This window comes from Lipotes vexillifer, unplaced genomic scaffold (genome assembly GCF_000442215.2).
Source record: "Lipotes vexillifer unplaced genomic scaffold, Lipotes_vexillifer_v1.1 scaffold478, whole genome shotgun sequence".
Taxonomy (NCBI): Eukaryota; Metazoa; Chordata; class Mammalia; order Artiodactyla; family Lipotidae; genus Lipotes; species Lipotes vexillifer.
This window is the reverse complement of record NW_006779682.1, coordinates 1,533,694-1,561,453: the sequence shown is the minus strand read 5'-3', so window position 1 is coordinate 1,561,453 and position 27,760 is coordinate 1,533,694. Positions and strand designations below refer to the sequence as shown.

At 42.2% G+C, this 27,760-nt stretch overlaps 1 protein-coding gene across 1 annotated transcript in view; it reads right to left on the bottom strand.

Moving 5' to 3' along the window:
• The window catches only part of LOC103088094 (Down syndrome cell adhesion molecule-like), a 433,151-nt gene that overhangs the window by 373,862 nt on the left and 31,529 nt on the right, over nt 1-27,760 (bottom strand). The window contains exons 3-5 of the mRNA XM_007452883.1: nt 24,630-24,947; nt 23,719-24,036; nt 12,918-13,064 (exon numbers count right to left, since the gene is read on the bottom strand). Of these exons, the coding sequence (XP_007452945.1) occupies nt 12,918-13,064; nt 23,719-24,036; nt 24,630-24,947 (783 nt within the window). The remainder of the gene's footprint in view (nt 1-12,917; nt 13,065-23,718; nt 24,037-24,629; nt 24,948-27,760) is intronic.

The following is a 27,760-nucleotide window of genomic DNA, read 5'->3' as shown; positions in this document are numbered from 1 at the left end:
TCTTTCTGACTTACTTCACTCTGTATGACAGACTCTAGGTCTATCCACCTCATTACAAATAGCTCAATTTCGTTTCTTTTTATGGCTGAGTAATATTCCATTGTATATATGTGCCACATCTTCTTTATCCATTCATCCGACGATGGGCACTTAGGTTGTTTCCATCTCCGGGCTATTGTAAATAGTGTTGCAATGAACATGTTGGTACATGACTCTTTTTGAATTTTGGTTTCCTCAGGGTATATGCCCAGGAGTGGGATTGCTACACAGCAACTTCTTATTTTTTTCGGACCATGGAGTCCTGACTACCCAGTTTCTGGAGGAACACTTTAGATAGATAGGAGATAAGAATTACAAGAGTAATAATGCCAAAATTTATGTCAAACACTGTCCTAAGCACTTTACATGTATTCATTCATTGGAATGTGTCAACATTCTATGGTTACCACTTTATGACTGTGGAAACAGGCAAAGACTATGTGATTAGTCCAAGGTCACAGCGTGGTCCGTGGTGGGCCTGGAACGTGGACGTGGACAGTGGCTTCAGACTCCATCCTTGTACCTTCTGACGAGATAGCCGAGTACACAGCCAGAGAGCAGAAATTGGCTGAAAAGGAACACCTTGCCTGGCATTTCTAATCTTTATAAAAATGCTGTGTCCAATTCCACAGAGAGGCAACTAATTGTTGAAGCTCCCACAGCTGTGAAATTGAGATCCAAAGCCTGGTGTCTCTGAGTTCAAACTCAAGCCCTCGTGCAGATTTGGCAAAATGGAAGGCGGGCAGAAGCCTGAAACCTTCCCTGGAGGAGCATGTGACCCAACTGGGAGATGTTAAGAAGCCTATATTTCCTTATTTTCTCTGTCTGCTTATCAGCATCTCTGAAAAGAACATCTCAACTACGCCCTCCTGCAAAGCAATGTGTGCTGGGGATTTTTAATCTTTATACAGCCCACTTCTGAGCAGTAAATACTGGGCATCATCACGATATTCCAGAAACTAAAGAGCCTGAAATAGTCTATAAATATTCTCACTACGTCTCCACACATGGACACAGCACAGTGAACGCAATTGTCCAAATATGGCTTAGTTGTAGATGTTTCAGTACTGATTGTGCATCTAATAAAACTAGAGTTACCTTGGAACTGACTTTGGAATTTGGGGTATTTGGGGGGAAAAATTTAATTGCATGTAAGTTTTCAGACCACTCGTCATTTGGGAAATGTATAGTCGTTCCCCCTTATCCATGGTTTTGCTTTCTGAGGTTTCAGTTACCCACTGTCACCTGAGGTCCAAAAATATTAAGCGGAAAATTCCAGAAATAAATAATTCATAACTTTTAAATTGTGCGCCCGTTCTCAGTAGCATGACGAAATTTTGCCCCATCCCACTCCATCCCACACGGGATATATGCATCACCACTTTGTCTAGCGTATCCACACCAAATAAGCTACCTACCCGTCAGTCACTTAGTAACCCTCTTGGTTCTAGTAACACCTACTTTACTTAATAATGGCCCCAGTGCCCAAGAATAGTGATGCTGGCAACTAAGATATTCTCTTACTGTGCCTAATTTATCAATTAAACTTTATCATAGCTATGTATGTATATATAGGCAAAAACGCAGTATATATAGGCGAAAACGCAGTATATATAGGATTTAGGACTCTCCATAGTTTCAGACATCCACTGCAGGGCTTGGATTGTATCCCCCATGGATAGGGTGGGGCACTGGAGTCTTCATTTTTCCATTAATAACTGACCCACTTTCCACAGAGAAGGGAAACACAGGACTCTGAGAGGCCAAATAATCCACTGCACCTGAAAATAGTATCATTTAACAAAAACGTGAGTGATCACTGTGTCATCAAATTGCTTCATAACATGTTATAACATGTTATTGCTTCATAACATATTATTGATACACAACCCAAAAAGTTGAGTAGGGAAGTGGTGTAACATGTGGAGTTCAGGAATTGCAGAATTAGATTCAGAAAGTGAGTTTACATGCATGTTATCTGTGTTAGCCAGCCTGGGCTGCTGTAACAGAGCACCATAGACTCGGGCTCAAACAGCACATATGTATTTCTCACAGTTCTGGAGACTGGAAGTCTGAGATTAGGGTCCCAGCATGGTTGAGGTCTGGTGAGATGTCTTCCCTTCTTGCTGTGGACTCACATGTCTTCCTCTTATAAGGTCACAGTCCTATTGGATTAGGGCCCAACCTTTATGATCCCACCTAACCTTAATTACCATCTACAGACCCCATCTCCAGATACATCCACATTGGGGGGTTAGACCTTATGCATTAGCGGGGTGGGAGCACAATTCAGTCCATAGCATGATCTGAAAATACAAGTCAAGCCATTAGCCTACAGCCCCGGTGTCTTGGCCCTGGACCATCTTGATTCTGTCCCATCCTGGCTCCCAACCCAGTGTGACTCAGTGTGAGCTACATGCAGCTGGAGGAGAGACAGCTGATGTGGAGGCTGCCAGCTGGCGTTCTGACATAGCTGGGGTGGAGTGGCGGACAGCACATGAACAGTCGGGTATTGGTACCTCTTGCCACACCGCTGAGGCTTTCTGATTTTTGTTTCCTTCCTTTAAAAACAAATTTTAAAGATCTCCTCTAATATGCATTGTCTATTATGTGTCAAGCAGGAAATAGAAAGATGTAAACTATGAGAGAGGGTCAAAAAGGAACTGAAAGGATTTATTAATGTAGTGGGTTGAACAGTGTTCTCCCCAAATTCATGTCCTTCCTGGAACCTCAGAATGCGACCTTATTTGAAAATAGGGTCATTGCAGATGTAATTAGTCAAGATGAGATCATACTGGAGTAGGGTGGGTCCTTAATCCAACATGATTGGTGTCCTCATAAGAAGAGAAGAGACACAGAGTCACACACAGAGGAAGACAGCCACGTGACAACAGAGAGAGAGACTGGAGTGGTGTGTCCACAAGCTCAGGAACACCAAGGATTATTGCAAGCACCAGAGACTAGGAGAGACACGTGGAACAATTTTTCCCTTAGATCCTCCAGAGAGAGCACAGCCTTCCTGAGACCTTGATCTTGGACCTCTGACTTCCAGACCTGTGATAGAATAAATTTCTGTTTTTTCAAGCCACCTAGGTTGTGATTCTTTGGAAACTAATAGTTACTACCTGGGGAAAAAAAAAAAAAAAGAGTAATGCCAAGGCAAATCCATTCGTGGTTGTGAGAAATGCTTAGCTCTGCGTTAGTTATCCTCAGTTGGAAATGGCAGGAAGGGAGCAGGCAGTGGGGATTAATCAATCCCAGGAGAGAAGACAGAGCCAGTGTCAGGGTCATCAATGCAGAATTCATGGATGAAGTCTGAGAAAGGGAGGAAATTAACAACAGAGAAATTGGAGATTGAGAGGGAGAGGTGGGGAGGACTGAGCTCTGGGGGCTACTCACATTTATGAGCAGGGAAGAAAAGATGTGAACTCAAGGAAAGAGATAATGAAGATATAGACAGGAGGAAGTTACCCAGGCAGTGTGACAGGGCACCCAAGGGAGAAGGAAGTCAGAGAGAACTTGCACCAAGAGATGACCTTGGGATCTGACACTAGGATGCCACGAGTGAACTTGACAAGGTGAGTTTCAGTAAAATGTTAAGAGGCATAGCCCAAATCAGTACAGACTAGGAGTAGCAATGAGTATAGACTATTCTTTTAATAAGTTTTCCAGGGGAAAACAGAATGTATGAAAGCATACGGTAGTACGAAAGCTGGCAAAGGGAAAGTTTTCTTTAAAACTGGGGGAGCTGAGCACGTGTGTCATGAGAAATACAGTAATCACTGAGGAGGCGATGGTGGCAATAGAGGAGAGAATTGACGGAACCGGGTCCTAGAAAAGGCAAGGGGGAATCATGACCACAGCGCTGGTTGGGAGTAGACTGGAGTTATCCTGTGAGATAAAACATGACAAATACAATGTCTGAGGCAGGAGGCGTCATCAGAGAGAGGTGGTTTCAGACTCAATGAAGTAAGAAGATATTGTCTTTTGCACATTAGAGAGTAGACCCACAGTGGGCTGGGAATGAGGGTCTTAAGAACTCCCAGGAAAAGCTTGGGAAAGCCACTTTCAACAACACAAAGCAGATCAGCAGAAATATCCAAAGATCTGGAGAGACAGTGAAGGGCAGTTAAAATTAATGGTTGTGAATGGTCAGGGTACCCGGTCTCCAGCCAGCTCAGCAGGCTGGAGGAGGGGAAAGAACGTGGTGGCAACTACCTGGACGGGGGATTCCAGGGGTGATGGGGACGCTGAGGAGGGAAGACGTCTAGGATGCTAGAAGTTTACTATCCTGCCCCATCTGCCTGGAGTTAAAGCCACAAAGGGCAGACAACTGTGGTGCCTCTGCTTGGTGGTTCTCTGGAGCTCCTGCCACAGACACACATAGTAAGGGACTTTCTTCCACTTGGACCTGCCTAATGCATAGGAAGCGGCACCAGGAGCCCCACATAATTCATGTTCATCTCAGGTCTTGGCCTTGATTTCACACTGATCTCTTATTCTGAGTCAAAAACTATGTTTCAAAATCTTGAGCCCTGCTTTCTTATACTATGGCAGGTTGCCCAAGCAAATTTCAATTCATGACATCTGATTTGAGCTTGATAATGATAACGCCAACAGTTTTATTCATTGTCATCACTGCCTGATAATATTTTGTTAATGATCCTGTTATTGTCTTCAACTTCCCTGAGATGAAATCTCACAGAGGAGCAAGAGACCAGAAAATGCGCTGGGGTCCAAATAACGTGTAATTGACTTGGCTTACCATCTAGTTCTCGTGTCTAGAAAGAACCAAACATTGCAGGTAGAGAGGAGAACAGTTAGGAGATCCCTAACAGCTGAACATAAAGTAAAACTGTATTGACATTCAGGTGGAGCTAGGAAAGAATCTGGGTCAGTGTGTTTGGGGATATTAGAGAATCTGGGGTGAGATCTATGTAAAGGCTGTGAATATATGGATATTACATGATAAAGCCCTCCAAGTACAGATCGTCTCATTCACTTGATTTTTCCAACATTTGGTGCTGGGGATATGCAAAAAGTGATGGTTGAATGAGGGAAAAAATGAGTGAAAATAATGAGGCCCCATCAGGAATTCCCTGGCAGTCCAGTAGTTAAGACTCTGTGCTTTTACTACCAAGGGCATGGGTTCAATCCCTGGTCGGGGAACTAAGATCCCACAAGCCCCACCAGCGTGGCCAAAATAATAATAACGAGGCACCATTATTGAAGGTGCGTTGTACAGACAAGAGTTAACAGCTGGTCTGAGATTGCTACCCTTAGAAAGGCCTATTGTGAGTTGACCCTTGGCTGGTGTCTGGGAACTGGAATTCTGGGAGGGGTCCTGCCCCCCACAATGGATAAGAGTGGCTCACTGTGATTAAAATGTATAAACAATACTGTTTACGTGGAAGACCTACTTTCCTTCTAGGAGTCTGGAATTTGGGGACATGCCATGCACATGCCTACGCGACCAGCCCTCCAGTAAAAACTTTGGGCACCAAGTCTTTAATGAGCTCCCTGGTAGATGGCATTCTGTATCCATCTGTTGTCACTGCTCTCTGCTGGGATAATAAGCACATCCTCTGTGGGGAAAGAACTCTTGGAAGCTTGCACCTGGTTTCCTCCAGACCTCTCCCCATGTACCTTTCCCCTTTCCTGATTGTGCTCTGTACCCTTTCACACTGTGATAAATCCCAGCAGTGCATACGGTATGATTATATGCAGAACCTGGGAGTCTTCCCAATGAATGACCGAACCTCTGACACATGCCTAACATTAAAATTTTATGAGATTAAATCTAAGAAGAAAAAAATAATAACTTGGACAGTAGTTGGCTTGAGAAGTGGAATATTCAGTTTGTAATTTAATATCCTGTTATTTTATTGTGAGGGGAACCAATGAAACTAACGTTCATCCCATGAGGAAGCTGCGGCAAAAGAAAGGGTCACTTCCCCTGCGTTACCCAGCTAATCTGTGTCAGAGCTGAAGTTAGAAGCCACATTCTCCTGGAAACACCCGGAGTAGGAAATCAAGGGGCATTTTAGGCTGACCTAACGACCAACACCTTCATAGCAGATAGAGTGTTTTACACACACACACACACACACACACACACACACCAGCACTCCAGAGATGCTCCAGGCTAAATTTGCTACCATTCTCTCGTTTCCTTTTCTTGTTTAAATATTATGTTAACATGCCTACTGCTATGGGTCTCTCTCCCTCCCTCAGGAGTTCAAAAGTCAGAAACATATATATATTTTTTGTTTGTTTCAGGCTATAATCTACAACGGTACAGCTTCTAATTTTGAGAGTGGGGATTTGCCTTCTTCATGAAGGCTAGTAGTAGGCTCTCTGTTTGCTCTGGGTCTTCCGGGGTCTCATTAGCTGGTCATTTTTGAAAAGCCGGGCTTGAGCCCCTCATCAATATGACCTCTAATCTCACTGTCATGTGAGCTTTCTCCAGATCTGTAAACAACCCTGTTTCTAATTACTTCCAGGTGGCAGTAGAATAACATGTAAAAACTAATTTAGTGAGCAACGGACTTAAATGGCAAAATTATCATCAATTAATGGCTTTTAAAAAGAAAGAGAACAGGACTCTGCCTTCCAGTAAACTTCCACATGGAATATATTATTCCACTCCCCAAAATAAACACAGTGAAAATATTACATCTCTCCACCCTTTCAATTCCAGTCTGCTGTATACCTCCTGTGTGAAGAATAATTTCCTGTATATGAAATGAGGCTCCTGTTTGCTGAAAATCAATATAGATAGGTGATAGGTAGATGGACTGATGGATGGATAGATAAGTAGATACATAGATAGATAGATAGATAGATAGATAGATAGAAAGATATTTCTCTTACAGTTTTCATTTGGTCCTATAAATTTATTTTTAGTGAATGTTAAAGAAATGCTTCTTTTAATTCTGCAACTCTCTGGTACCTTAAAAATCAAAAATGAAGCTTTCAGGTGATTACAGGTCTGCCCCTTCCATCATTTTGATGTCCATCTCATTCCTTTTGCTCATAAGCACCTTGAGGGCAGAATCGGGTCTCATCGCCATGGCAACCTGAGCAGCTATGTAGGAGATTGCCTTCAAAATGCCCAGTGACTAGAGGTAAAATTAAAATGCAAGTGCCTTGGAAAGAGGGACCATGGGCTCGCAAAGCTCTGCGTTACACAAACAGAACACAGCAGGCAAATACTGCACTGCCCACTGCAGCATCACCCCCACTGCCCACTACAGTCGCGCTCCTCTTTCCTTCCCAAAGAGCACAGATCACATCAAATCTGCTTTCAGTTTAAGTCTGCTGAAACATGCTTAAGGAAAACCTTGCCTCATATATACGATGTAATTATTTTTCCCATCCCAAAATGCAAAGACTTTCTTAAAAGATCACTTCTTTTATGAAGTGATCTCCCCAGGAAAAATCATGAGAAAGTGTGTGTTCTTGTAACGTCTGCCCATATGGCTCTCACAGCACTCACACCCCACATAGCACAGTAATCTCTCCCCTGAGCTCCCTAAAAGCAGAAGCCATCTCCACGGGGGCCTGGAGAGGGAGATGCTTCTTAAAGCATAGGCCCTGCCTTATCTATGATGACCAGACCCAAATACAGCATCCAAAACCCACAACAAACGTTTCATGTGAAATGCTAGGCTGAGGTCCTTTGATATTTAACGTGGGCAGAAAATTGTTCACTTTTACTTGAAATAGAGGAAGAAGATGATCATCCTTGGACTTAAACTCATTGATCCTAAGAGATAAAATTCTCCTTGAGTCACATCACTAATAGAGGCGTTCAGACGGGAGATACTGAAACAGAAATTTGGGCCAGTGCAAGAGAGGGAGGTAGATCCTCTGGGGATGTTCGCACTTCCCATTTTCCAAATCCGGTTACCCTTGGGCTGTGTCTTTGATGTTAATGTAGCTAAACCCCCAGGGAGACTGTCAGAATTTTATCCGAGGAAAACAGACACGGAACGCTGGGCTCTCTGATTGCTGGCCTCCTTAATCGGGAAGAAATTCACAAAAGGCCATTCAGTGAAACCCGGCTGTAAAGCTGTTGATACTGTTCTTTTCCACGATGGTGTCCTACATATCCATCCCCACATCAGCAGAACCTCCCACAGTGCATCCCTACTCAAACTACTACATTTTTAAAAATTATTTATTTATTCATTTATTTTTGGCTGTGTTGGGTCTTCGTTCCTGCGCGCGGGCTTTCTCTAGTTGCGGTGAGCGGGGTCTACTTTTCCATCGCGGTGCGCGGGCTTCTCATTGCGGTGGCTTCTCTTGTTGCGGGGCACGGGCTCTAGGCACCCGGGCTTCAGTAGTTGTGGCTTGTGGGCTCTAGAGCACAGGCTCAGTAGTTGTGGCACACAGGCTTAGTTGCTCCGTGGCATGTGGGATCCTCCCAGACCAGGGCTCGAACCCGTGGCCCCTGCATTGGCAGGTGGATTCTTAACCACTGCACCACCAGGGAAGTCCCCGCAAACTACTACATTTTTATTGGGTTACATGAACATCTGATATTCAAAGGATCTCATTTTTGCTTAGAGGAAGAGAAGTGATAAGTGTGCTTTAAAAATGCATTCAAGGCCTCATCATGCTTGTTTGTCCTGGCTTATTTCAGGAAGGCAGTAAGTCAGAGGCCATCATATTAATAGAGGACTTTACATGCACAGTGTGTGCCCGTGTCTGAGATATTTTGTCTCCACACATTTACAAGCTCCTATCATCCACTGCTGGAGTCTGAGAGTGAAGGTCAACCACAGGGTGTCCTGGGGCCCAGGTAGACAGCAAAACAGAGGGCACAGCAGCATCAGATGCAATGAGCCTTTCCTTCCCGGGGGGATTTATGAGATTCCTTCCCTTAGGCCTATCTTAGCTCTGCTGCTAAAACAAAATACCACAGATGGCGGGGCGGGGGGCTTAAACAACAGACATTTACTTCTGACAGCTCTGGAGGCTAAAGTCAGAGACCAGGGTGCTAGCATGGTTGGGGTGTCGTGAGAGCCTTCTTTCGGATTTCTGGGATGCACACAGCCACTTTCTCACTCTAGCCTCACATGCTGGAGAGAGAGCTCCGTTCTCTTCTTACAAGGACACAAATCCCAACATGGGGGCCACACCCTCATGACCTCATCTAACCTTAATCACCTCCCAAAGGCCCCACCTCCAAATACCGTCCCACTGGGGGTTAGGACTTCAACATGAATTTTGAAGGCAAACATCCAGGCTATACCAAGACCACTGAAGCAGTCCTTCCGAAGACTGATCAAAATAAATGAACTCATTTACATTTCTTAACATCAGGGATCTAATGACCTCACATGACAAAGAGGCACAACTTGATTCCTGAACCTACATCCAGGCCAACACAAAACCTCCCTGGGAAGAAATCAGGGCATGACCCAACGTGCATTAAGCCAGTGATGCCATGGTCAGAATGGCCTGTGACACCACGCTGCTCCCATGGAAACCCAGACAGACCGTGGCTGGTGCGCTCACCCCTGTGAGAATGTAACGCAGTCCCCTACTCTCTCAACCAAGATAATGGGCAAAATTAGTATGCTGTGCCAATAGAAGCCTTGTGTTTCTTTTTATAGGAATACACACTCCTTAAATTTCTTTTCCTTTGAAAAGGAAAGCCTAGACAACAGATACCCATTTACCTTAGCCGACTGCCCAAGAGCCCTGGCCTCGAGCCCCAAGGCTCATCTGCTAAAAGCAGGCCTTTGCTGCTCTGGTCCCCCAAGCTCTGGCGCCATGGGGCTGAGCGGTGGCACCAGAACATCACCTTGGTGGACAGACCTAACCTGCACAGGCCGCCGAACCCCCCTTGACTGCCTCTAGCTCTGAGCTTTCTCAAGGCAGCCCCACCAGCACCCCTCTGGTCCTCCCCCAACCTCACAGCACATGGGTCCTCACACAGGCCTGTTTCATGGCTGATCTAGGTCTCTGCTTTTCTCCACCTAGAGAATCAGAAATTCAGGAGATGGTCTGTGCAGAGTAGATGTGCTTTGCTGGGACAAGCTTCCCGGCCAGGCTTACTGCAGACCCAGGGGACAGAGGCAGGCTGACAGCCACTGACCATCTAGCCAAGCTCAACAAGGAGTTTCAGGAGCCCTCAGTTTATTTACAAACTGAGATGAATTCACCTTTTACATATAGCATCCAGGATGTCTCTGCTGGACTCAGAGCCAACTCAGGAAATGCCTCTCCGTCCCTGGGACCTCTGTGCTGGGCAGGGTCATCCCCTCCAGCCTAGACGCCCCAGTACTACCCCCGCCACCACTCAGCCCTTGGGACGCGCTGGAGGGAGGTCCCAGCCTCCTCCGCAGAGCCTCCCTGCCCCCTACGTGTGGCTACCTGTGCCCTGTCACACTCTGGGCCCTAAGGAGAAATGTAACCCTTCTCCATCTAAACCACCCAAAACTGGTTTTTATTAAGATTCCTACTCTTTTTAACCATTTTTTCATTTTAAGTGGCTTCATCACCTCCTTCCCTGGGCATTTTTGCAGCCTCAGAGGACGGGGCTCAGGCACTGGGAACAGGGTCTGACAGTAAGCGACAGTAAGTTCCATTACAAGGTGTGATTCCAGACTTTCTACTTACAGATCATAACACTGCTTTGGGGCCCTGTCCTCAGGTTGAAATAACTGAGTATAAAAATATCTCTTTCTGTATGTGTCTCAACCTCTCTCTCTCTCTGCCACGTGCAACATCTTGGGGATAACTTGTGTTTGTTTAAATAGCTTACTTATAAACAACAAAACCTTACTATGGATGTATTCCTTAATGAGGTAAAAGCCTGTACAATATTGGTTTTCTGATACTTTTGTGAAAAAAGAAAAGCCCACAGTCCATGCTGTGTTGTTTTAAAAATTTTGCCAAAGGATAAAGCTCCAACGCATGACTGAGGAGAGGACATGGGGTCAGCAGTTCTTATCGGCAAGGTATCAACTGTATGCATGGTAGCATCCCTTCCACTGACCAGATACACAACTCCTCTCGTTTTATTTTAATTAGGTTCCTGTTCGAAGGAGAAAAAAGTCTACTCACACAGATTACAAAAAGGTGAAAACTGAATAAAAGCATACCATTAATTAAAGATGTCTGGGAAACATAAGAATAGATACAGATATATAGATTAGATAGATACAGATATAGATATAGATATATAACCTCACGGTAGATATTTCTATTTCTCATCCATGTTTCCAGTTCTCTCCTTCCAGGCACATGCCCCACTGGAGTCAGACATGGTCATGTGACTTGCCTCGCCAATTAAACATGGACAGAAATGACATCTGTCACCTCCAACAGAAGCACTGAGAGGCAGTTTGTCATTCTCCCCTGCTCTCTTCCCCTTCTAGGGAAGACACTGAGGTTGCATATTTGATGGCCCCTGAGTGTGGGAGACTGCAAACATTGCCCCAATTTCTCCCCTTCCCTGAACCCACAAGCCCCTGCTGTGTACTTTTGAGAGCTCCTGACTCTGATCCTGGGCTCAGCCAGACTGACTGTCATCACATCTCTCCACCTGCTATCAAGAAACTAAAATGACCTCTGAAGCAAAGCAAGTAAGACCACTGAACAATCGAAATGAGTAAATAAAATTGTACAGGTGAGTCTCTATTCTGATTATTGCAATCACATTTCAGGTCTCTTAAGCTTAGTATTTTTTTCAATATTCTAAGTTAACAAATTACTATGATTAATTAACATAACAGCAAGGAATTTATTGTTCAGTAAAGTGTGAGGGACTTCAAATTCACTGTAAAGATGGTATTAAGGAAAGCCAAAAACATCTATTACATCCTAGTTCACTGTAATGTGCAATTTAATTTTTGATTTGTGTGATGGTTTAGTGATTTTTTTAATGGTCCTTGTTGTAATAGTAAAACCTATACTGTCTAGCAAATCAATAAGCATATAAACATGCTCTTTCACCATACGGGAGTTTAGTTCCAGTTTCTTACCTCTGCAAGCTGACACAAAGTTGGTGGTATTCAAGAGTTACAATAAATTGTGTGTGTGTGTGTGTGTGTGTGTGTGTGCATGCACACATGTGCACAGGAGACAGGTAAAGAAAAGCAATCATTTATACCATTAGACCACATTCAATGCTCATCATGACTGTTTTCCAAAAGTATCCAACAGGCATTACCCAAAGATGTGCAAAACAGAAAAAGTGAGCCTAGTGTCTGCATGGCCTTTCCAGATAAGTAGCAAGGACCAAGAACTCGGCTTAAAAACCACGAGAAAAGAAGAGCCACAACTTCTTAGAAGCTAGAAGACTTCAGTGGTACCATTACTAGATACCAAAAATAAACCAGGAAATTATTTATTTACATATATATACAGATATAAATAGGCATATATATATTTCAGTGCTGACTGCATATTCCAAATAGAATCTTCAAGAAAGAGGCCACATAACTCTGAAGACATTTGAAAAGGTGAGAACAGCATGAAATCAGGGTTTCCATTTTCCAGATTATAGAGAATATCACGATATCAGCCCTGAGGTCGCTCACAGACACAGTAATCCTACTTTCCTCTTCCCAGGAGCAGAAATAAAAACAAAATTTCCTTTTAAAAGTAACATAACGATTATATGCATAGCGCAAGGAACTAATTTCTATCCATCGGTCAATTCACTGGAGAATATCTGAGTTGAGCCACATAAACCAACAGAAAACACTGACATCACATTTAATCACACAGCAGCGTCAACTTTACGCATACGAATTCTTAATTATGACGCGCATATAGACGGAGACCCAATTCGATACGCAGAACAAAAGCTGCGAGCGGGTGAGCCCGGTGCCCTGCGCCCGGGAAGCCCATTGTCCTACCTGAGATGAGTGAGACGGTGTCTTTCTCCCATGAGACGACAGTGATGTACGCCTCCACCGAGGAGGGGATAATGCACTTGAAGACCGCAACATTGCCTCTCATGGTTTTCTGGTCCTCCACACGGACTGTATAGGGCTCCCGTAAAACTGGAAGGCAAGAAGAGGACCCGGGTAACACACACAGGCTCATTCCGAGAGGATCCCATCTGAATATACACATTGTATCTTACACATATCAATTGCATCAAATATATTTATTGGAAAAAAATTTTTAAGAAACCTACATTTCATGTCTTAAAGACTTTTCATTCTGTTAACAATAAACTACACTAAGAACTAAAAAGCATGAGTATATCTAAAAGCAGTTAATCTACTCTCTAAACACATCTGGACATGGAAAGCAGTTTCTTAAACAGAAGTCATGGTGATGGGAGACTGCCCTCCATGTCCTCTGAGGACCAAGGAAAAAATGTGAGACTATCAAGGAAAAGAATTTAAAAAATCAAGAAAGGCCACCTCTCCTGGGAATCCTCGAAACTAGGTGACAATTAAAACAACTCTTCCTACGTAATTTTTATGACAGCTGCAAAGCAGTTTTGGAAAGAATCATCCTGCTTCCTATCACTTAGGGAAGCATGCTGATTAAGGGAGCCTGCCCAGACATCCCCAACAGTAGGAGTAGCCCAGAAAGTGCCCAGAGGGGACTTCCACAAACTAGATGTCTAGGCTAGAGGCAAGGGGCGCAGGGATCCAGTGCCCACCCTGCAAGCCCAACTGCCTGGGTTCAAATCCAGGCCCTACCACTTTACAGTGAGCAAGTTCTCTTGCCACACATATAATGGGGATTTTCATAAAAATATCTACCAAGTAAGTCAATTTTGATGATTCAATCAGTTAATGTGGCTAAAGCACCCGGAACCATGCCTGCCATGAACAGTTTGCATAAAGCTACCTGGATCCACACCGTCTCCTGGTGTGGGGAAGACCTCTGCTTCCAGGATAAGGAGACGTGAGTGTGTCTAATCCAGGTTATGCCTCCCTCCAGCTCTATAAATATGGGCGAAAGACTTATTTCTCCAGTTTTATATCCTCAAATTTGAAATGAGGGGGTTGGGATAGGAAGATTCAAGGTCTGAACTCTGTAAGTCTATGATTTTTCTAAGATATCCACAGAGACAACTTGCCTTACCATCTAATTAGCTCTCTGAAAGTTTTAGTCATTTATTGGACAAATATGTGTCAAGAAAACTGGCCGTGAAATTAATTTCAAAAGAAATTAATATACCAACAGATATAAGAATGAGTTTCTAAAGGGAAATCTCTTAATAGGCAGACAAAAACAATGCTCCAGAAGCACTTTTACGATCGGTGCTAGCTCTGTGATATGCTAAGTAGTTTAGTATCAGAGTATGTCATTCTTAAGAGTATTGATAAGAGGATGGCTCCCAGTACTGATTTTTAAATATTACTATATAATATTTTCCCAACTTGGAGAATTTTTTCATTCCTATCCCAAACCAGAGAGACTTTCAGAAGTTTAGGAATCTTTTGAGACCCTCATTCCTGCACTCTTTGTGCAACATGATGTGATGGTCCAGGTGGCAGTTCCACATCTTCAGGAGGTCCACTGGGCAATCATTCAGGGTACTCAAGAAACATCACTGTTATACACAGAGGGGGAAACTGACTTTGTAAAGAAAAACACCTCTGATAAATAGCCCTTTTGAGGGAGTGGAGGTCTACAGTCATAAATTGGAAAGAGGCAACAAAGAGACAGATGAATTAATCAAACTCATCAATGAATGAGAATTTGGTCCTAGTGGGAGACTAGAAGACAGAAAATAGGAAAAGGAGCATAGAACAGAAGAGAATAGGGGACTGGACAGCATGGCGAAGGCCAACAGAAAGAGCTCACTATCACAGGGATGGGGTCACCTAAGCAGGTGTGTGAGTCCAATTTAAGTTTGTGTTTGCTGATGTGTGTTTCTAAGCCATAAAGTCACTCCATATCCCCAAACCTTCAGTAAACAAATGGCAACAAATGGCAAACAAACGGTGGGGGAATTTTTAATGGAAATCAAGGAAGGGAGCCAAGTTCTATGTCTCAGACAGGAAAGGGCGGGGACAAGAGAAAGTGCCTACAGAGAATGGAAGGTGGGCAAGAGGCTTACCCACAGCAAGTTGCTTGCTAATGCACTGTGGTGCTGCTAGCCTGGGGCAGAGACAGGCTCCACCACACTCCACTGTGTACCCACTCCACCCATACCTCTGCCCAGGCCTCCACTGGATGCAGGGTGCCAGCGTTTGCTGGATGGGGCAAGGAGGAAGAGGCTGCGAAGGGCTCAGGGCACCAGGGATCAGAGGGGCAGCAGTGGCCACTGGGTGGGGTTAGGGAGGTAAAGGCCCAATGGGGCTTGGGGCACCCAGAGCCTGAGGAAAGGGTGGCTGGGAACCCACCCCAGGTGGGGTGACATGAGACGGGACCCTCCAAGAGCTGAGAAACCAAGCCCCCAGAGCATGTTCCATTCTCCCATCACACTTCACTCACAAAACACAAATGGAAAGATAGAAGCGTTAGTATTTCAAGATGGCAACAGGAGAGCTTGAAGCCTGAGCGCAGGCCCTCAGCCTTGTGTGACCACACTGGCCCCATCCCATGAAGTCAGCCCTGATCCCAATCTGCCTATGCAGCAATCAGAGGAAGTGGGAAGATGGGATGGAGAAAGTTTGGAGAACTGGGCATTGCTGAGGAAGGCAGGTCCTTTCCTGAGAGGTTGGATTCAGATTTCTCCCAACCCCCTTGATCCTTATGTCTGAAGTGATAAAACATAAACAAATGCCCCAGGGTTGGATGCCTTAGGAACACCAGAAGACTCCGTGCAGGTAGGAGGGCTTTATGCCCGATGTCCATCCTATTGGGGCAATGGTTATCTGAGGCACAATGAGACCGTAAGGCACAACATCACTTTTATAGAAACTGGGGAGGGGGGGGGGTTGCTCTTTTATTTTGTAGCTGATTACTTAACTTGGGAGATGCTTTAAATATTCAGTTACATCTTGAACACACCCTCATGTCAAGGACTGCTCAGGGACTAAGGAGATCCTCACATTTTATGGAATAATTAACTGAAGAAAGAAAGAAAATTCACATGGCAGAACACCTAGAAGAAAACAGGCAAAGACTGAAGTGCACAGTCCTGAAAATGACTGAAGGTAACAGGAGTTCAGGGAAGGAGGGAATCTGGGTGCCTTGAGCTGGCCCTGAAGGATCAGAAGGACTGAAAGGTGGAAGTGAGCACAAAATATTCCAGAGACTGAGACACTGGCCCAGTGCTGTTTAGCTAAACCAGCCTCCCGACCACAGCCGCTGTGCAGGGCCGGCAACAGGCTCGCAGAGGCCTCCGTTTCCTTCATCTAAATAACATCTACTTCACACGGTTGTGCAGTTAACACAGAGGATGTCTCTAGAGGACTTGGCACAATGTCTAGCACATAACCTGTCTGAGTCTCTCTGACTGCTGGCCGGAGAAGCCTACCTGAGCTACACTGAGCTGAAGACACTATAAGCTCTGGAACCTGTAAGAGGGCCTTGAGAAGGGTACCGCAGCCTGTGTCCCTTTGATTCTGGCTTCATCCTTCTCTTTACCCACAGATAGGCTTCCTCTGCTTTTCTGGGCCACATGGAAGATGGAAGGTGTCTGGCCCACAGTTCCCAAAATCTCTCTCTCCAGATTTCAGTTTCAGTTTCAGAGGACACAGGAACTGATAGACTAGCTTGGTTAACTGCCCTCCATCAGTTCAATCACCTGTGACCAGGGATTCAAGACCATTTTGCATGATGTGGATGCAAGAGCCAATTAAGGGGGTTAATGTGGCCTGGGCAGAGAGGTATATAGATGCCCACCATATGTGCAGCTATTATTATCTACTGTTATTATATGAACATCAAGACAACTCTAATAGGTCAGACACATGCTATCACTGGCTTGTTCTTAAACCAACTTTAAAAGATATAATTGACGTTCAATAAACTGCACATATTTACTGATGTTTTAACACATGTACATACCCATGAAGTCACCACCATAACCAAGATAAAAATAGATCCATCATCCAAAAGTTTACTTATTCTCCTATGGAGTCCCTCCTTCCCATCCTCTTTACAGGCAACCATGGATGTGCTTTCCGTCATTATAGATTAGTCTGCATGTTTTAGAGTTTATATAAATGGGATCATATAAGACATATATACTTACCCGGCTTCTTCTATTCAGTATAACTATTCTGAGATGCCTCCCTGCTATTGTCTTATCAATAATCCATTCCTTTTCATCCCCTTGTGTGGATAAGTAACAATTTATCCATTTATCTGGTGATGGACTTTTTCACCCACTTTTGGCCATTACAAATAAAGCTGCTATGAACATTCATGTAAAACTCTTTGTGTGGACATATGCTTTGGGTAAGTACCTAAGTATAGAATGGATGGAATATATGGTAGGTGTTTGTCTTTTCAAAAAACTAACTGTCCAAAGGGGCTGTACCATTTAGATTCCCACCGGAAGTTTATGAGAGTCCCAGGTGCTACATATTCTCACTAACACTTGGTCGGTCATTGTTTTTAATTTTAAATATGCAGAGGAATCTATATCATTGTGGGTTTAATTTTCATTTCCTTCAAGATTAATGATGCTAAGCATCTTTCATGTGCTCACTAGTCATTGCATATCTTTTTTGTTGCTCTACCTCTCCAAATTGCTAACCCATTTTTTAAAATAGGGGTGTTTGTTTTCTTCTGATTGGGTATTTAGATTTCATTATATTTCTGGATAAAAGCCCTTTAACAGATATATGACTTAGAAGTATTTTCTCCCAGGCAGTGGCTTGCCTTTCTATTCTCCTAACAGTATCTTTAAATGAGCAGAAGTTTTTAATCTTGATAAAATTCAATATAACAACTTGCTCCATATGGATTTAACTTTCGGTGTCACATCTAAGAAATTTTTAAATAACTCAAGGTTGCAAAAATTTTCCCCCAATTTTTTCTTTAAAAGTTTATTGATTTATATTTAGATCTATGATCCATTTTGAGTTAATTTTGTATACAGTGAAAAGTGGGGACTGAAGCTTTTCTGTTTTTTTGCATATGGATATAAACTTTTTCCAGCATCCCTTGTTAAAATAACTTTCTTTTTTCACTCAATTCCCTTTGCACCTTTGTCAAATTTCAGGTTTGTATGGATCAATTTCTGGATTCTATTACTTATGTTTATAATACTTATCTTTATAATAAGTCTTAAAGTCAAATAGCATTAACCCTCTTAAATTATTATTTTTATTTTTCAGAGTTCTTTCGGCTATTCTTGGTCCTTTGTATTTCAATATAAATTTTAGAATCAACTAATTAATTCCTATTTGTTAAAAAAAAGGCTGCTGGGTTTTCACTGGGATTGTATTGAATCTATAGATCATTTGGGGGAGAACTGACATCTTAACAATACCATATCCTCCAACTCATAAAATACTATTTCTCTTCTTTATTTCTCTCAGAAATGTTTTGTAATCTTCAGTGGAAGTGTCTTTCACATCTTGGGTCAGACTTATCCCTAAGTCTTTCTTGTTTTTCAATGCTATTATAAACAGCATTTAAATTTGTGTGTTTGTGTGTGCTGATCTTGTATATCACCATTTTGATAAACTCACTTATTAGTTCCAGTAGTTTTTTTTCTTGTAGAGGCCATCAGATTTTTTTAAATTGATGATTGGAATCTACAAATAAAAACAGATGAATTTTTTTACCATCAGGATGTCTTTTACTTATTTTTCTTGCCATATTGCATTGGCTGCAACCTCCAGTACAATGTTGAATAGAAGTGGTGAAAACACACATCTCTGCAGTCTTCATACTTGGGGGAAAGCACTTAATCATTCACCACTAAGTATGATGTTAGCTGTAGTAGGATTTTTTTATTGTTCTTTTAATCAAATTTCTCTTCTACTCCTAGTTTTCTGAGAGTTTTTATTATAATAGGATGTTGTATTTTGTCAATGATTTTCTGCACCTATTGAAATGATCACATGGTTTTTAATAGTTAATGTGGTGAACTGCCTTGATTAATTTTCAAATGTGAAACCTACCTTGCACTCTGGAGATAAGCTCTTTTTACATGTTGTTGTATTATCCTTTTTATATGTTGTTGGATTCAATTTGCTAAAATTTTGTTTAGAATTTTTACACGTATATTCATGAGAAATATTTGCCTTTTTTTGTTTTAGTATCGTGGTAACGCTGATCTCCTAAAATAACTTGGGAAGTAGTCTTTCCTCTTCAACTTTCTGGGAGAATTTGTGTAGAATTTTTATTATTTCCTCCTCAAATATTTGGTAGAATAAAGAGTGTATCCATTTGAGCCTGGAATTTCCTTGTAGGAAATTTTTTCTATTACAAATTCAAATTCTTTAATAGATATGGAGCTATTCAGCTAGTTCTTCTTGAATGAGTTTTGGCATTTTATTTCTTTCAAAGACTTTCTCATTTTATCTAAGTTATTTGATTTATTAACATCTCCATGTTCTTAATATTCTATTATAATTTAAATATCTGTATAATTTTGACTACTATAGAATACTGATGATTATACATATATATTGATTATATCTGTAGAATAGTAATGTAACCTCTCTCATTCTTGACATTGATAATCTGTCTTCTCTCTTACTTTCCTCTTCAGTCTGGCCAGCTTACCAATTTTACTGATGCTTTTCAAAGAAACAACTTTTGGCTTCAGAGATTTCCACTCTAATCTTTATTATTTCCTTTTTGCTTATATTGGTTTTAGTTTGCTCTTTGTTCTGGAGTTAAGACCACTTGAGATCTCTATTTGAGACCATTTTCCCTTCCCAATGTAAGTTTTTAGAACTATAAATTTCTCCCCCTAAGCATTGCTTTAGTGGCATTCCCAAAATTATTAGATGTGGTACTTTCATTTTTATTCAGCTCAAAATACTTTCTCATTTACCTTCTGTTTTTTCTTTGACACAGATTATTTAGAAGTGCATTATTTGATATCCAAATATTTGGGATTTCCCAGAGATCTTATAGTTAGTGATTCTAATTTAATTCTATTGTAGTCAAAGAACATACTTTATATGACTTATTCTTTTTTAATTCATCCGATTCTTGTTTCATTCATAATATGATTTATTTTAGTAAATATCTGTGTTTTCTTGAAGAGAATATGTATTGTGCTATCACTGGATGGAATGTTCTGTATTTGAATGTCAATTGGGTCAAGCTGATTAACAATGCCATTCAAGTATTCTTTATTCTTGCTTATTTTCTGTCTATTTCTGGCAGTTATTGAGAGGGGGGTCTTCCCTGGTGGCGCAGTGGTTGGGAGTCCGCCTGCCGATGCAGGGGACGTGGGTTCGTGCCCCGATCCAGGAGGATCCCGCATGCCACGGGGAGGCTGGGCCCGTGAACCATGGCTGCTGAGCCTGCGCATCCAGAGCCTGCGCTCCGCAGCAGGAGAGGCCACAACAGTGAGAGGCCCGCGTACAGCAAAAAAAAAAAAAAAAAAAGAGAGGGGTATTGAAATCTCTAACTATAAGTTTTGATTTGTCTGTTTCTTCTTGCAGTTCTATCAGCTTTTACTTCATGTATTTTAAAGTTCTCTTATAGGCACATATAATTTACAATAGTCATACCCTCTTAATTAATTGAATCTTTTTTTACAAAATGACCTTCTTTAGCCCTTGTAATATTCTTTGCTCTGAAATATACTTTGTTTAATATTGACATAGTTACTCCAGCTTTCTTCTGATATTTTCTTTTAATTAGACTGATTAGATTGATGATTTGATTTCTGTCTGTGTGCTGTTGTTGTTTCAGATAAAAGGGTACATTTTGTCTCTGCTACTCGATCTTGGCCATACGCAGAAGCCCCAGTCAAATGTTATTAAGCACAGTTCACTAAGGAGGAAACAATCACTAGAAATGTTTTGACTTGACCAAGGTCATATAGCTGATTACCGTTTGCTAAGTAGAAAGGCAGCATGGGCAGGGCAGTACTGCTTCAAGGGATCCGTGTGCATTTCACTCCTTAGAACAAAAAGGGCAAGAAAGTATTTCATGTGAAGGAGAACTAGGATTGCTGATTAAGGAGACAAGATGTATGAACCTTCCCTGTTTTGTTGACAGTCAGACCTAAGTCAAAGTCACTGAAAACTGTTAAGAATAAGAATTCCCTGTACTTACAAAGGAGAGATGATGAAGCCATTTGACCTAATGGGTTATTCCAGGAAAATTCCAATGCCAACCTAGAGGCACACAGACGTTTCAGATGGCCCGATACACAGGAGGATACCCCTGAGTCAGTGCTCATTCCACTCAAACCTGCACTACAGCCATCACTGGGTAACATACACATCCCTCACCTGCCCTTCTGAACAGCCATCCAGTTTTGTACTAGCATCTACATAAAAATGATGAAACCAGATTTTCCAGCATCCAATAAATAATCTAAAAGACTACTACAACTATAATGTGTTCATATTAAGAAGTAAAATTAAATGAGAAAGGTAATTTCATTGGGACGATATGACTATCCATCTTGTAAGTTCAAACTGACAGAGCAATCATGTGTACGATGGGCCTTAGATGTCAAGAATAACAGTACACAGACAGAACTCACATAACTCAGTGGAAGGGGGGAGGGTAGCATAGACACCAGACAAGATGATGGAACTTCCATCCCTTTAAAACCTCCATGGTCATGCAAAGACAATCAATTCTATGACAAATTTAGAAAATAGCAGTTAAAACAGAAGTAAGCATTTAATTCTTTTATCTGACAGGAAACCCAAGACAGAAATAGCAGATTAATACAGACAAGTATAGCTGTTTGAAGTTCCAGGTTTTACTATAAGTGGTACTTCGTAGTTTATGAAGATGTTTTTATGACACACCATTAAACTTGTTAGCCTGCCAAGTAAAAGGCATTCGCGATGTCTCCCTGTTTGCCAGGTTTAGAAGTTCCTATACAAATTTCATTTGCTTCATTGTAATTATTCGGGGTATCAACTTTTCATATCTCTTGATTAAAGCCAACCTTTTCCTTCCTTTCTTAAATGCGTTTTTGTGCATGTCTTGAAATTCATGAGCATGTCATGGAGATCAAAATATGGCTGGGAAATGACTAGCTAGCAGAATGAGTCACAGTCTAATGTTTGATTGCTTACATCAAAGAGATCACATGCAGGAATTCAGAAACATTTCATATTTTGCTCGTGTTGTGATGTCTTCAAACGGCACCTCCACACTTGCTGCAGAAGTTATTACAAAGTTCCCCCAGCTACCTGGTGTATACGTCAATAATCAAGGTCACATTCTCTTTTCCTAGTCACTCCATTATGTCAGTTTACCATAGGATTTGAAAGCCTAGGCTTAAAAAAATGATAAAAACACTGCTTTCTAACTGGTTTCTAACTGTGTGTATTTTGGGGGGGCTTTATTAAATCTATAGAATGACACAATACGTCCTGTATGTACAACTTTTGACGTCTGTGAACCTCAGGCTGTATTCCTGGTTTGGCTTGTATCAATGGCAATTAAAATACAGTATGATGTTCAAAGGACCATAACCAGTTCAGGGCTTGTTTACTGACCACATTCCAGCAACATGTGACACAGTCAAAAATGTTAAAAGAGCCCTTTTTTATTTCACAAGGAACAGAAGAATATTAGACTGATGCTATTTTACTGACGATAAACATTGATGCTATGGTTTATTCCAGTAAAATTCCTTATCCTCTGTTCTCCCTTTGTCTTCCTCACTCCCCACGTGGCCTGCCTCTGGGACAGAGTTGGGTGGGGAGGAGTGCAGAGGGAGACAGGAAACAAACGCAATGAGCTGTGGACGCACTGAAAGTTTCAGTCACTGTATCAACTGGTCAGAAGACAGTAAGTCCGGGATATAGTTTAGACCTTACTAACTTGATGTCACTAATTTCAAGTTTTAGTTCCAGCAACGTAAGGCACTCCAAAATCCAGTCAAAAGATACGCTGACATTTCAAAGCAGCCATCAGTATCACACTGAACGGATGACAGGGTTTTCATGGATTCTCAGCTGATGATTCTCTCTCCCCAGTTTTTTACAATATACTCAGCCAACGTCATAGTGCCTGGGACAGAGGCCAACTCTCCATTGCAAACTTTGACCCAACTTTATTTGTCCATTGTCTGACTCCTTCATAAGGACTATGTCAATGAGGCCATATACCAGGCCTTTTTACCCATCTACTCCCTGCACCTGGCACAGTGCCTGAATCAAAATGGAAGCTCAAGGAATATTTGTTGAGTGACAACATTAAAACTGACCCAAGAATTGTACTGCAAACTTAATGTCAGTGCCACAGAAGGATTTTCCCCACTTCCACAGCGTTTAGCGATTTATAGAAATAGAGTTGCAAAGGTTTACAAATGCATTGAATGCTTTCTTGACATGTCTTGTTCAAATAGCAAAAATGTTGAATAAAAGGAGAAATACCTCAGTCAGCAAAAAGCTAGAGGTGATATTTGCAGGCATCTGCATGCTTGTTTCCCTGAGGAAGAGAACCACTAATTTCGAGTTTTCATTCCAAAAATGTAAGGCACTCTGACATCTGAAAGCAGCCATCAGAAGAGTGAACTAAGGATGGAATTTTCATTGGTCCCCAGCTGATGGCATTTTAATATTTGTCATTGCCCACCTGGACCCCCAGCAGGCATAGAACGAATAAAGGTTGAGGAGCCGTACTCACCAGCCTTGATGTGGACATCCTGACTTCGAATTTTCCCTGAAGGATTTTCAGCTGTGCAATAGTAAGTATTATCATGGATTAAGGTACTAAAGCTTGAAGGAGGGAAGGGGAAAATTTGGAGAGTGCCGTTGGAGTGGACGTGGCGGATCCCGGGGACATCGTAGATCTCCTCGCCCGTTGCTAGGTACCATCTGAGAGACACAGGAGGGATGCCTGCAGCAGGGCAGGGCACCAGGGTCCCCGTGGTGCTCGCAAACACTACCTCTTGCAGAGATGCATTGACAAAGTAGAGGCTGGAGTGAAGGTCCTCACTGAAAACTACAAGAAGACAACACAAGAATATGTCAGTAAAGTGCACCTTCTGAACTTGTCCTTCAATCAACTGGCATCGAGGTTATTCTGAGAAACAGACGCGAGGCTCAACTAAAACCAAATCATTCGAAATTGCTCAACCTACTGCGGACAGAGAGGCACCATCTTCATAGTTTGTACACGAGTTACATTATCCTGGGTCTTAAACTTTAAATAGATTACTCTTCAGCTCTACGTCCCATGCCCTGTTCTGTCTCCATGGTACTGACCGTTATTGGAATTTATATTGGGTTTTGTATTCACTTATTGTCTGTCTCCCCTTCTAGAAGGTAAGGCCCATGAGAACAATGTTGTCATTTGCTCACACCATTACCTGGGGCACAGAGCAGAACATCCCGTGGCAGCTTAAAAAAGGTGCATGACTAAATAGCTAGATCCGGTTGCTAGGATCAAATTGCTCTGGTTGAAAGGTACCTTGAGAGCTAACGTTGAATGAAATTAGCCGCAAATTTTAAAACTTAAAATTGAAGATCATATGTAAAGCATTTTAAAAAGGACAGCAGGCATAGAACGAATAAAGGTTGAGGAGCCGTACTCACCAGCCTTGATGTGGACATCCTGACTTCGAATTTTCCCTGAAGGATTTTCAGCTGTGCAATAGTAAGTATTATCATGGATTAAGGTACTAAAGCTTGAAGGAGGGAAGGGGAAAATTTGGAGAGTGCCGTTGGAGTGGACGTGGCGGATCCCGGGGACATCGTAGATCTCCTCGCCCGTTGCTAGGTACCATCTGAGAGACACAGGAGGGATGCCTGCAGCAGGGCAGGGCACCAGGGTCCCCGTGGTGCTCGCAAACACTACCTCTTGCAGAGATGCATTGACAAAGTAGAGGCTGGAGTGAAGGTCCTCACTGAAAACTACAAGAAGACAACACAAGAATATGTCAGTAAAGTGCACCTTCTGAACTTGTCCTTCAATCAACTGGCATCGAGGTTATTCTGAGAAACAGACGCGAGGCTCAACTAAAACCAAATCATTCGAAATTGCTCAACCTACTGCGGACAGAGAGGCACCATCTTCATAGTTTGTACACGAGTTACATTATCCTGGGTCTTAAACTTTAAATAGATTACTCTTCAGCTCTACGTCCCATGCCCTGTTCTGTCTCCATGGTACTGACCGTTATTGGAATTTATATTGGGTTTTGTATTCACTTATTGTCTGTCTCCCCTTCTAGAAGGTAAGGCCCATGAGAACAATGTTGTCATTTGCTCACACCATTACCTGGGGCACAGAGCAGAACATCCCGTGGCAGCTTAAAAAAGGTGCATGACTAAATAGCTAGATCCGGTTGCTAGGATCAAATTGCTCTGGTTGAAAGGTACCTTGAGAGCTAACGTTGAATGAAATTAGCCGCAAATTTTAAAACTTAAAATTGAAGATCATATGTAAAGCATTTTAAAAAGGACAGTTGGGGGGCTTCCCTGGTGGCGCAGTGGTTGAGAGTCCGCCTGCCGATGCAGGGGACGCGGGTTCGTGCCCCGGTCCGGGAAGATCCCACATGCCGCGGAGCAGCTGGGCCCGTGAGCCATGGCCGCTGAGCCTGCACGTCCGGAGGCTGTGCTCCGCAACGGGAGAGGCCACAACAGTGAGAGGGCCCCGTACAGCAAAAATAAATAAAAATAAATAAAAATAAAAAGGACAGTTGGTTTTCTGAAAGTCAAATCCAATCAACAATGCATTTTATTATTGAAAATATGTTGCAATGATAAAGAGAACTTCAACAAAGTATCATTCAATTCCACCAGCCTATGGCAGATTCTGTTTCGATTTTTCTCTTCTGGCCCATCCGCCTACATGCCTATATAATTATACTATGTCATAATGTGCACACATGAAACATGCAGTTTTTACAGACTCTGTTTCATACTCATAACATTGTTTCGTACACATAATGCCACGTTTCACAGATTTCGTTAAGTACAGCTGACCTTGAACAACACTGGTTTGAACTGTGTGGGTCCACTTATACACACACAGATTGTTGTCAATAGGAAATACTACCGTATTACACCACCTGCAGTTGGTTGGATCTTCAGATGCAGAGGAACTACAGATACAGGGGGCAGACGATAAGTTATAGGCACATCTGCACAATTTATATAATGTGATTTTCTTAACTAGTTCCCTGACCTGGGCTACTTGCTTCTAGTTTAATTACCACAAATAAAGTGTCTGCAAACGTTTTCATGCATTTATTGACTGCTTACATTGCCCTCATTTACAGTTGTAGAGTGTCCTTTACATGAAGCAAAGAAACTCAGTTTCTGGAATCCAAATATTAAACAAAAGATGTATAAATGCCGTGAAGACCTACCTTTTAGACACTGGTGTTTATATATGGCTTTCTAAGAACAAATGCATACCAGGTCACATAGTCACAAGAGAGTAAAGAAGCCCTAGACATTTGGAATTAATCTCACTGGGCAGAGATGAGAGTAACGATTACTGAGTGCCCAAAGCCATGTCACGCAATGTTATGAGACTCGAAGTGTTATTTCATTTACTCCTATGCACACCAGTCCTGCCAGGTGAGCCCAGGCTCTGCGCCTCACAGAGGATGAGGTGGAGACTCAGAGGGGCTGTCACTGGAGCAAGGATTCAGGGTAGGAGGTTGCAGAGCCAGGATTCAGCCTCCCTGATGAAGATTTTGTTTCACTGCATGGCTGCCTTTATTGTATGAAGCCAAATAGTGGGGAAGCTGTGTTCATGAGATTTGCCCTAATCCAGATAGCTTACTTGGAGATCCACCTGCTTTCCCTTGGTCTCTGTAACTAGCGGTGACCACGAGTTTGCCCACGGCCCATAATGCCTATCTCTGAGCTGGCAGCTGAGTGAACTCCATGAGTCAAAAAATGGCAGAGAAAAATACACTTTGTAAAAGTGACAGATTTACTCTAGGAGAAGACAGGCAGGGGTATTCATCAAGTAGTAACTGTTTGATGGTTTTCTTCCCCAACCATAACTAAAGTCTTTAGCAATGCTCCATAAATCAGAATATGGAAAGCATTGCTAACTGAGAAATTGGTTCAGACCAGAAGCATAGTTAATAGTTAAACATTGTAGCTTTCAGCTCAAATAAAAATGCTGATAGTAGCACTGTGGTTTTGAGCTTTTCAGGATACTGACATCACCCCAAACATATTGCTAGGAATGAGGTAACTGTCACTCTTGAGGCTAATTAATTCTACCTCAAGTTACTCTTCTGTCAACTGAATTGTAGGCGATTCAAGCTAAATAAAATTTAGTCGTATTTGAATTTATTCTCTTGTGTCCTAAAAGTGGCCTTGTTAAGAATAGCAGTCTTTGAAAATGTGAATGTATGTAAGAAATATTTCTTAATTAAATATATAGTTTTCTATTGTCAACCACATTCTAAGAGCCAGCCTATGAAATTATTTAAATGACTGTGAGAAAAATGCAAAACAAATGTTTAATCCTAGTAGTTAAAGAGATAAGTGACCTATGGGGGGTTACTGTCATTTCTCCTTACATTTTTTAGATATTTCACATTAGTCTTTCTATTTCACACCACTGGGTTTAATAACATAACATCAACTCACTTTCTAAGATACACATCATATGGTCACAGGCAAAAGAAAACCCAAACTATATTCCAACAGCTTTTATTTCTTCCATCTAAGGGACCATCCATCTGCTTAAATAATAG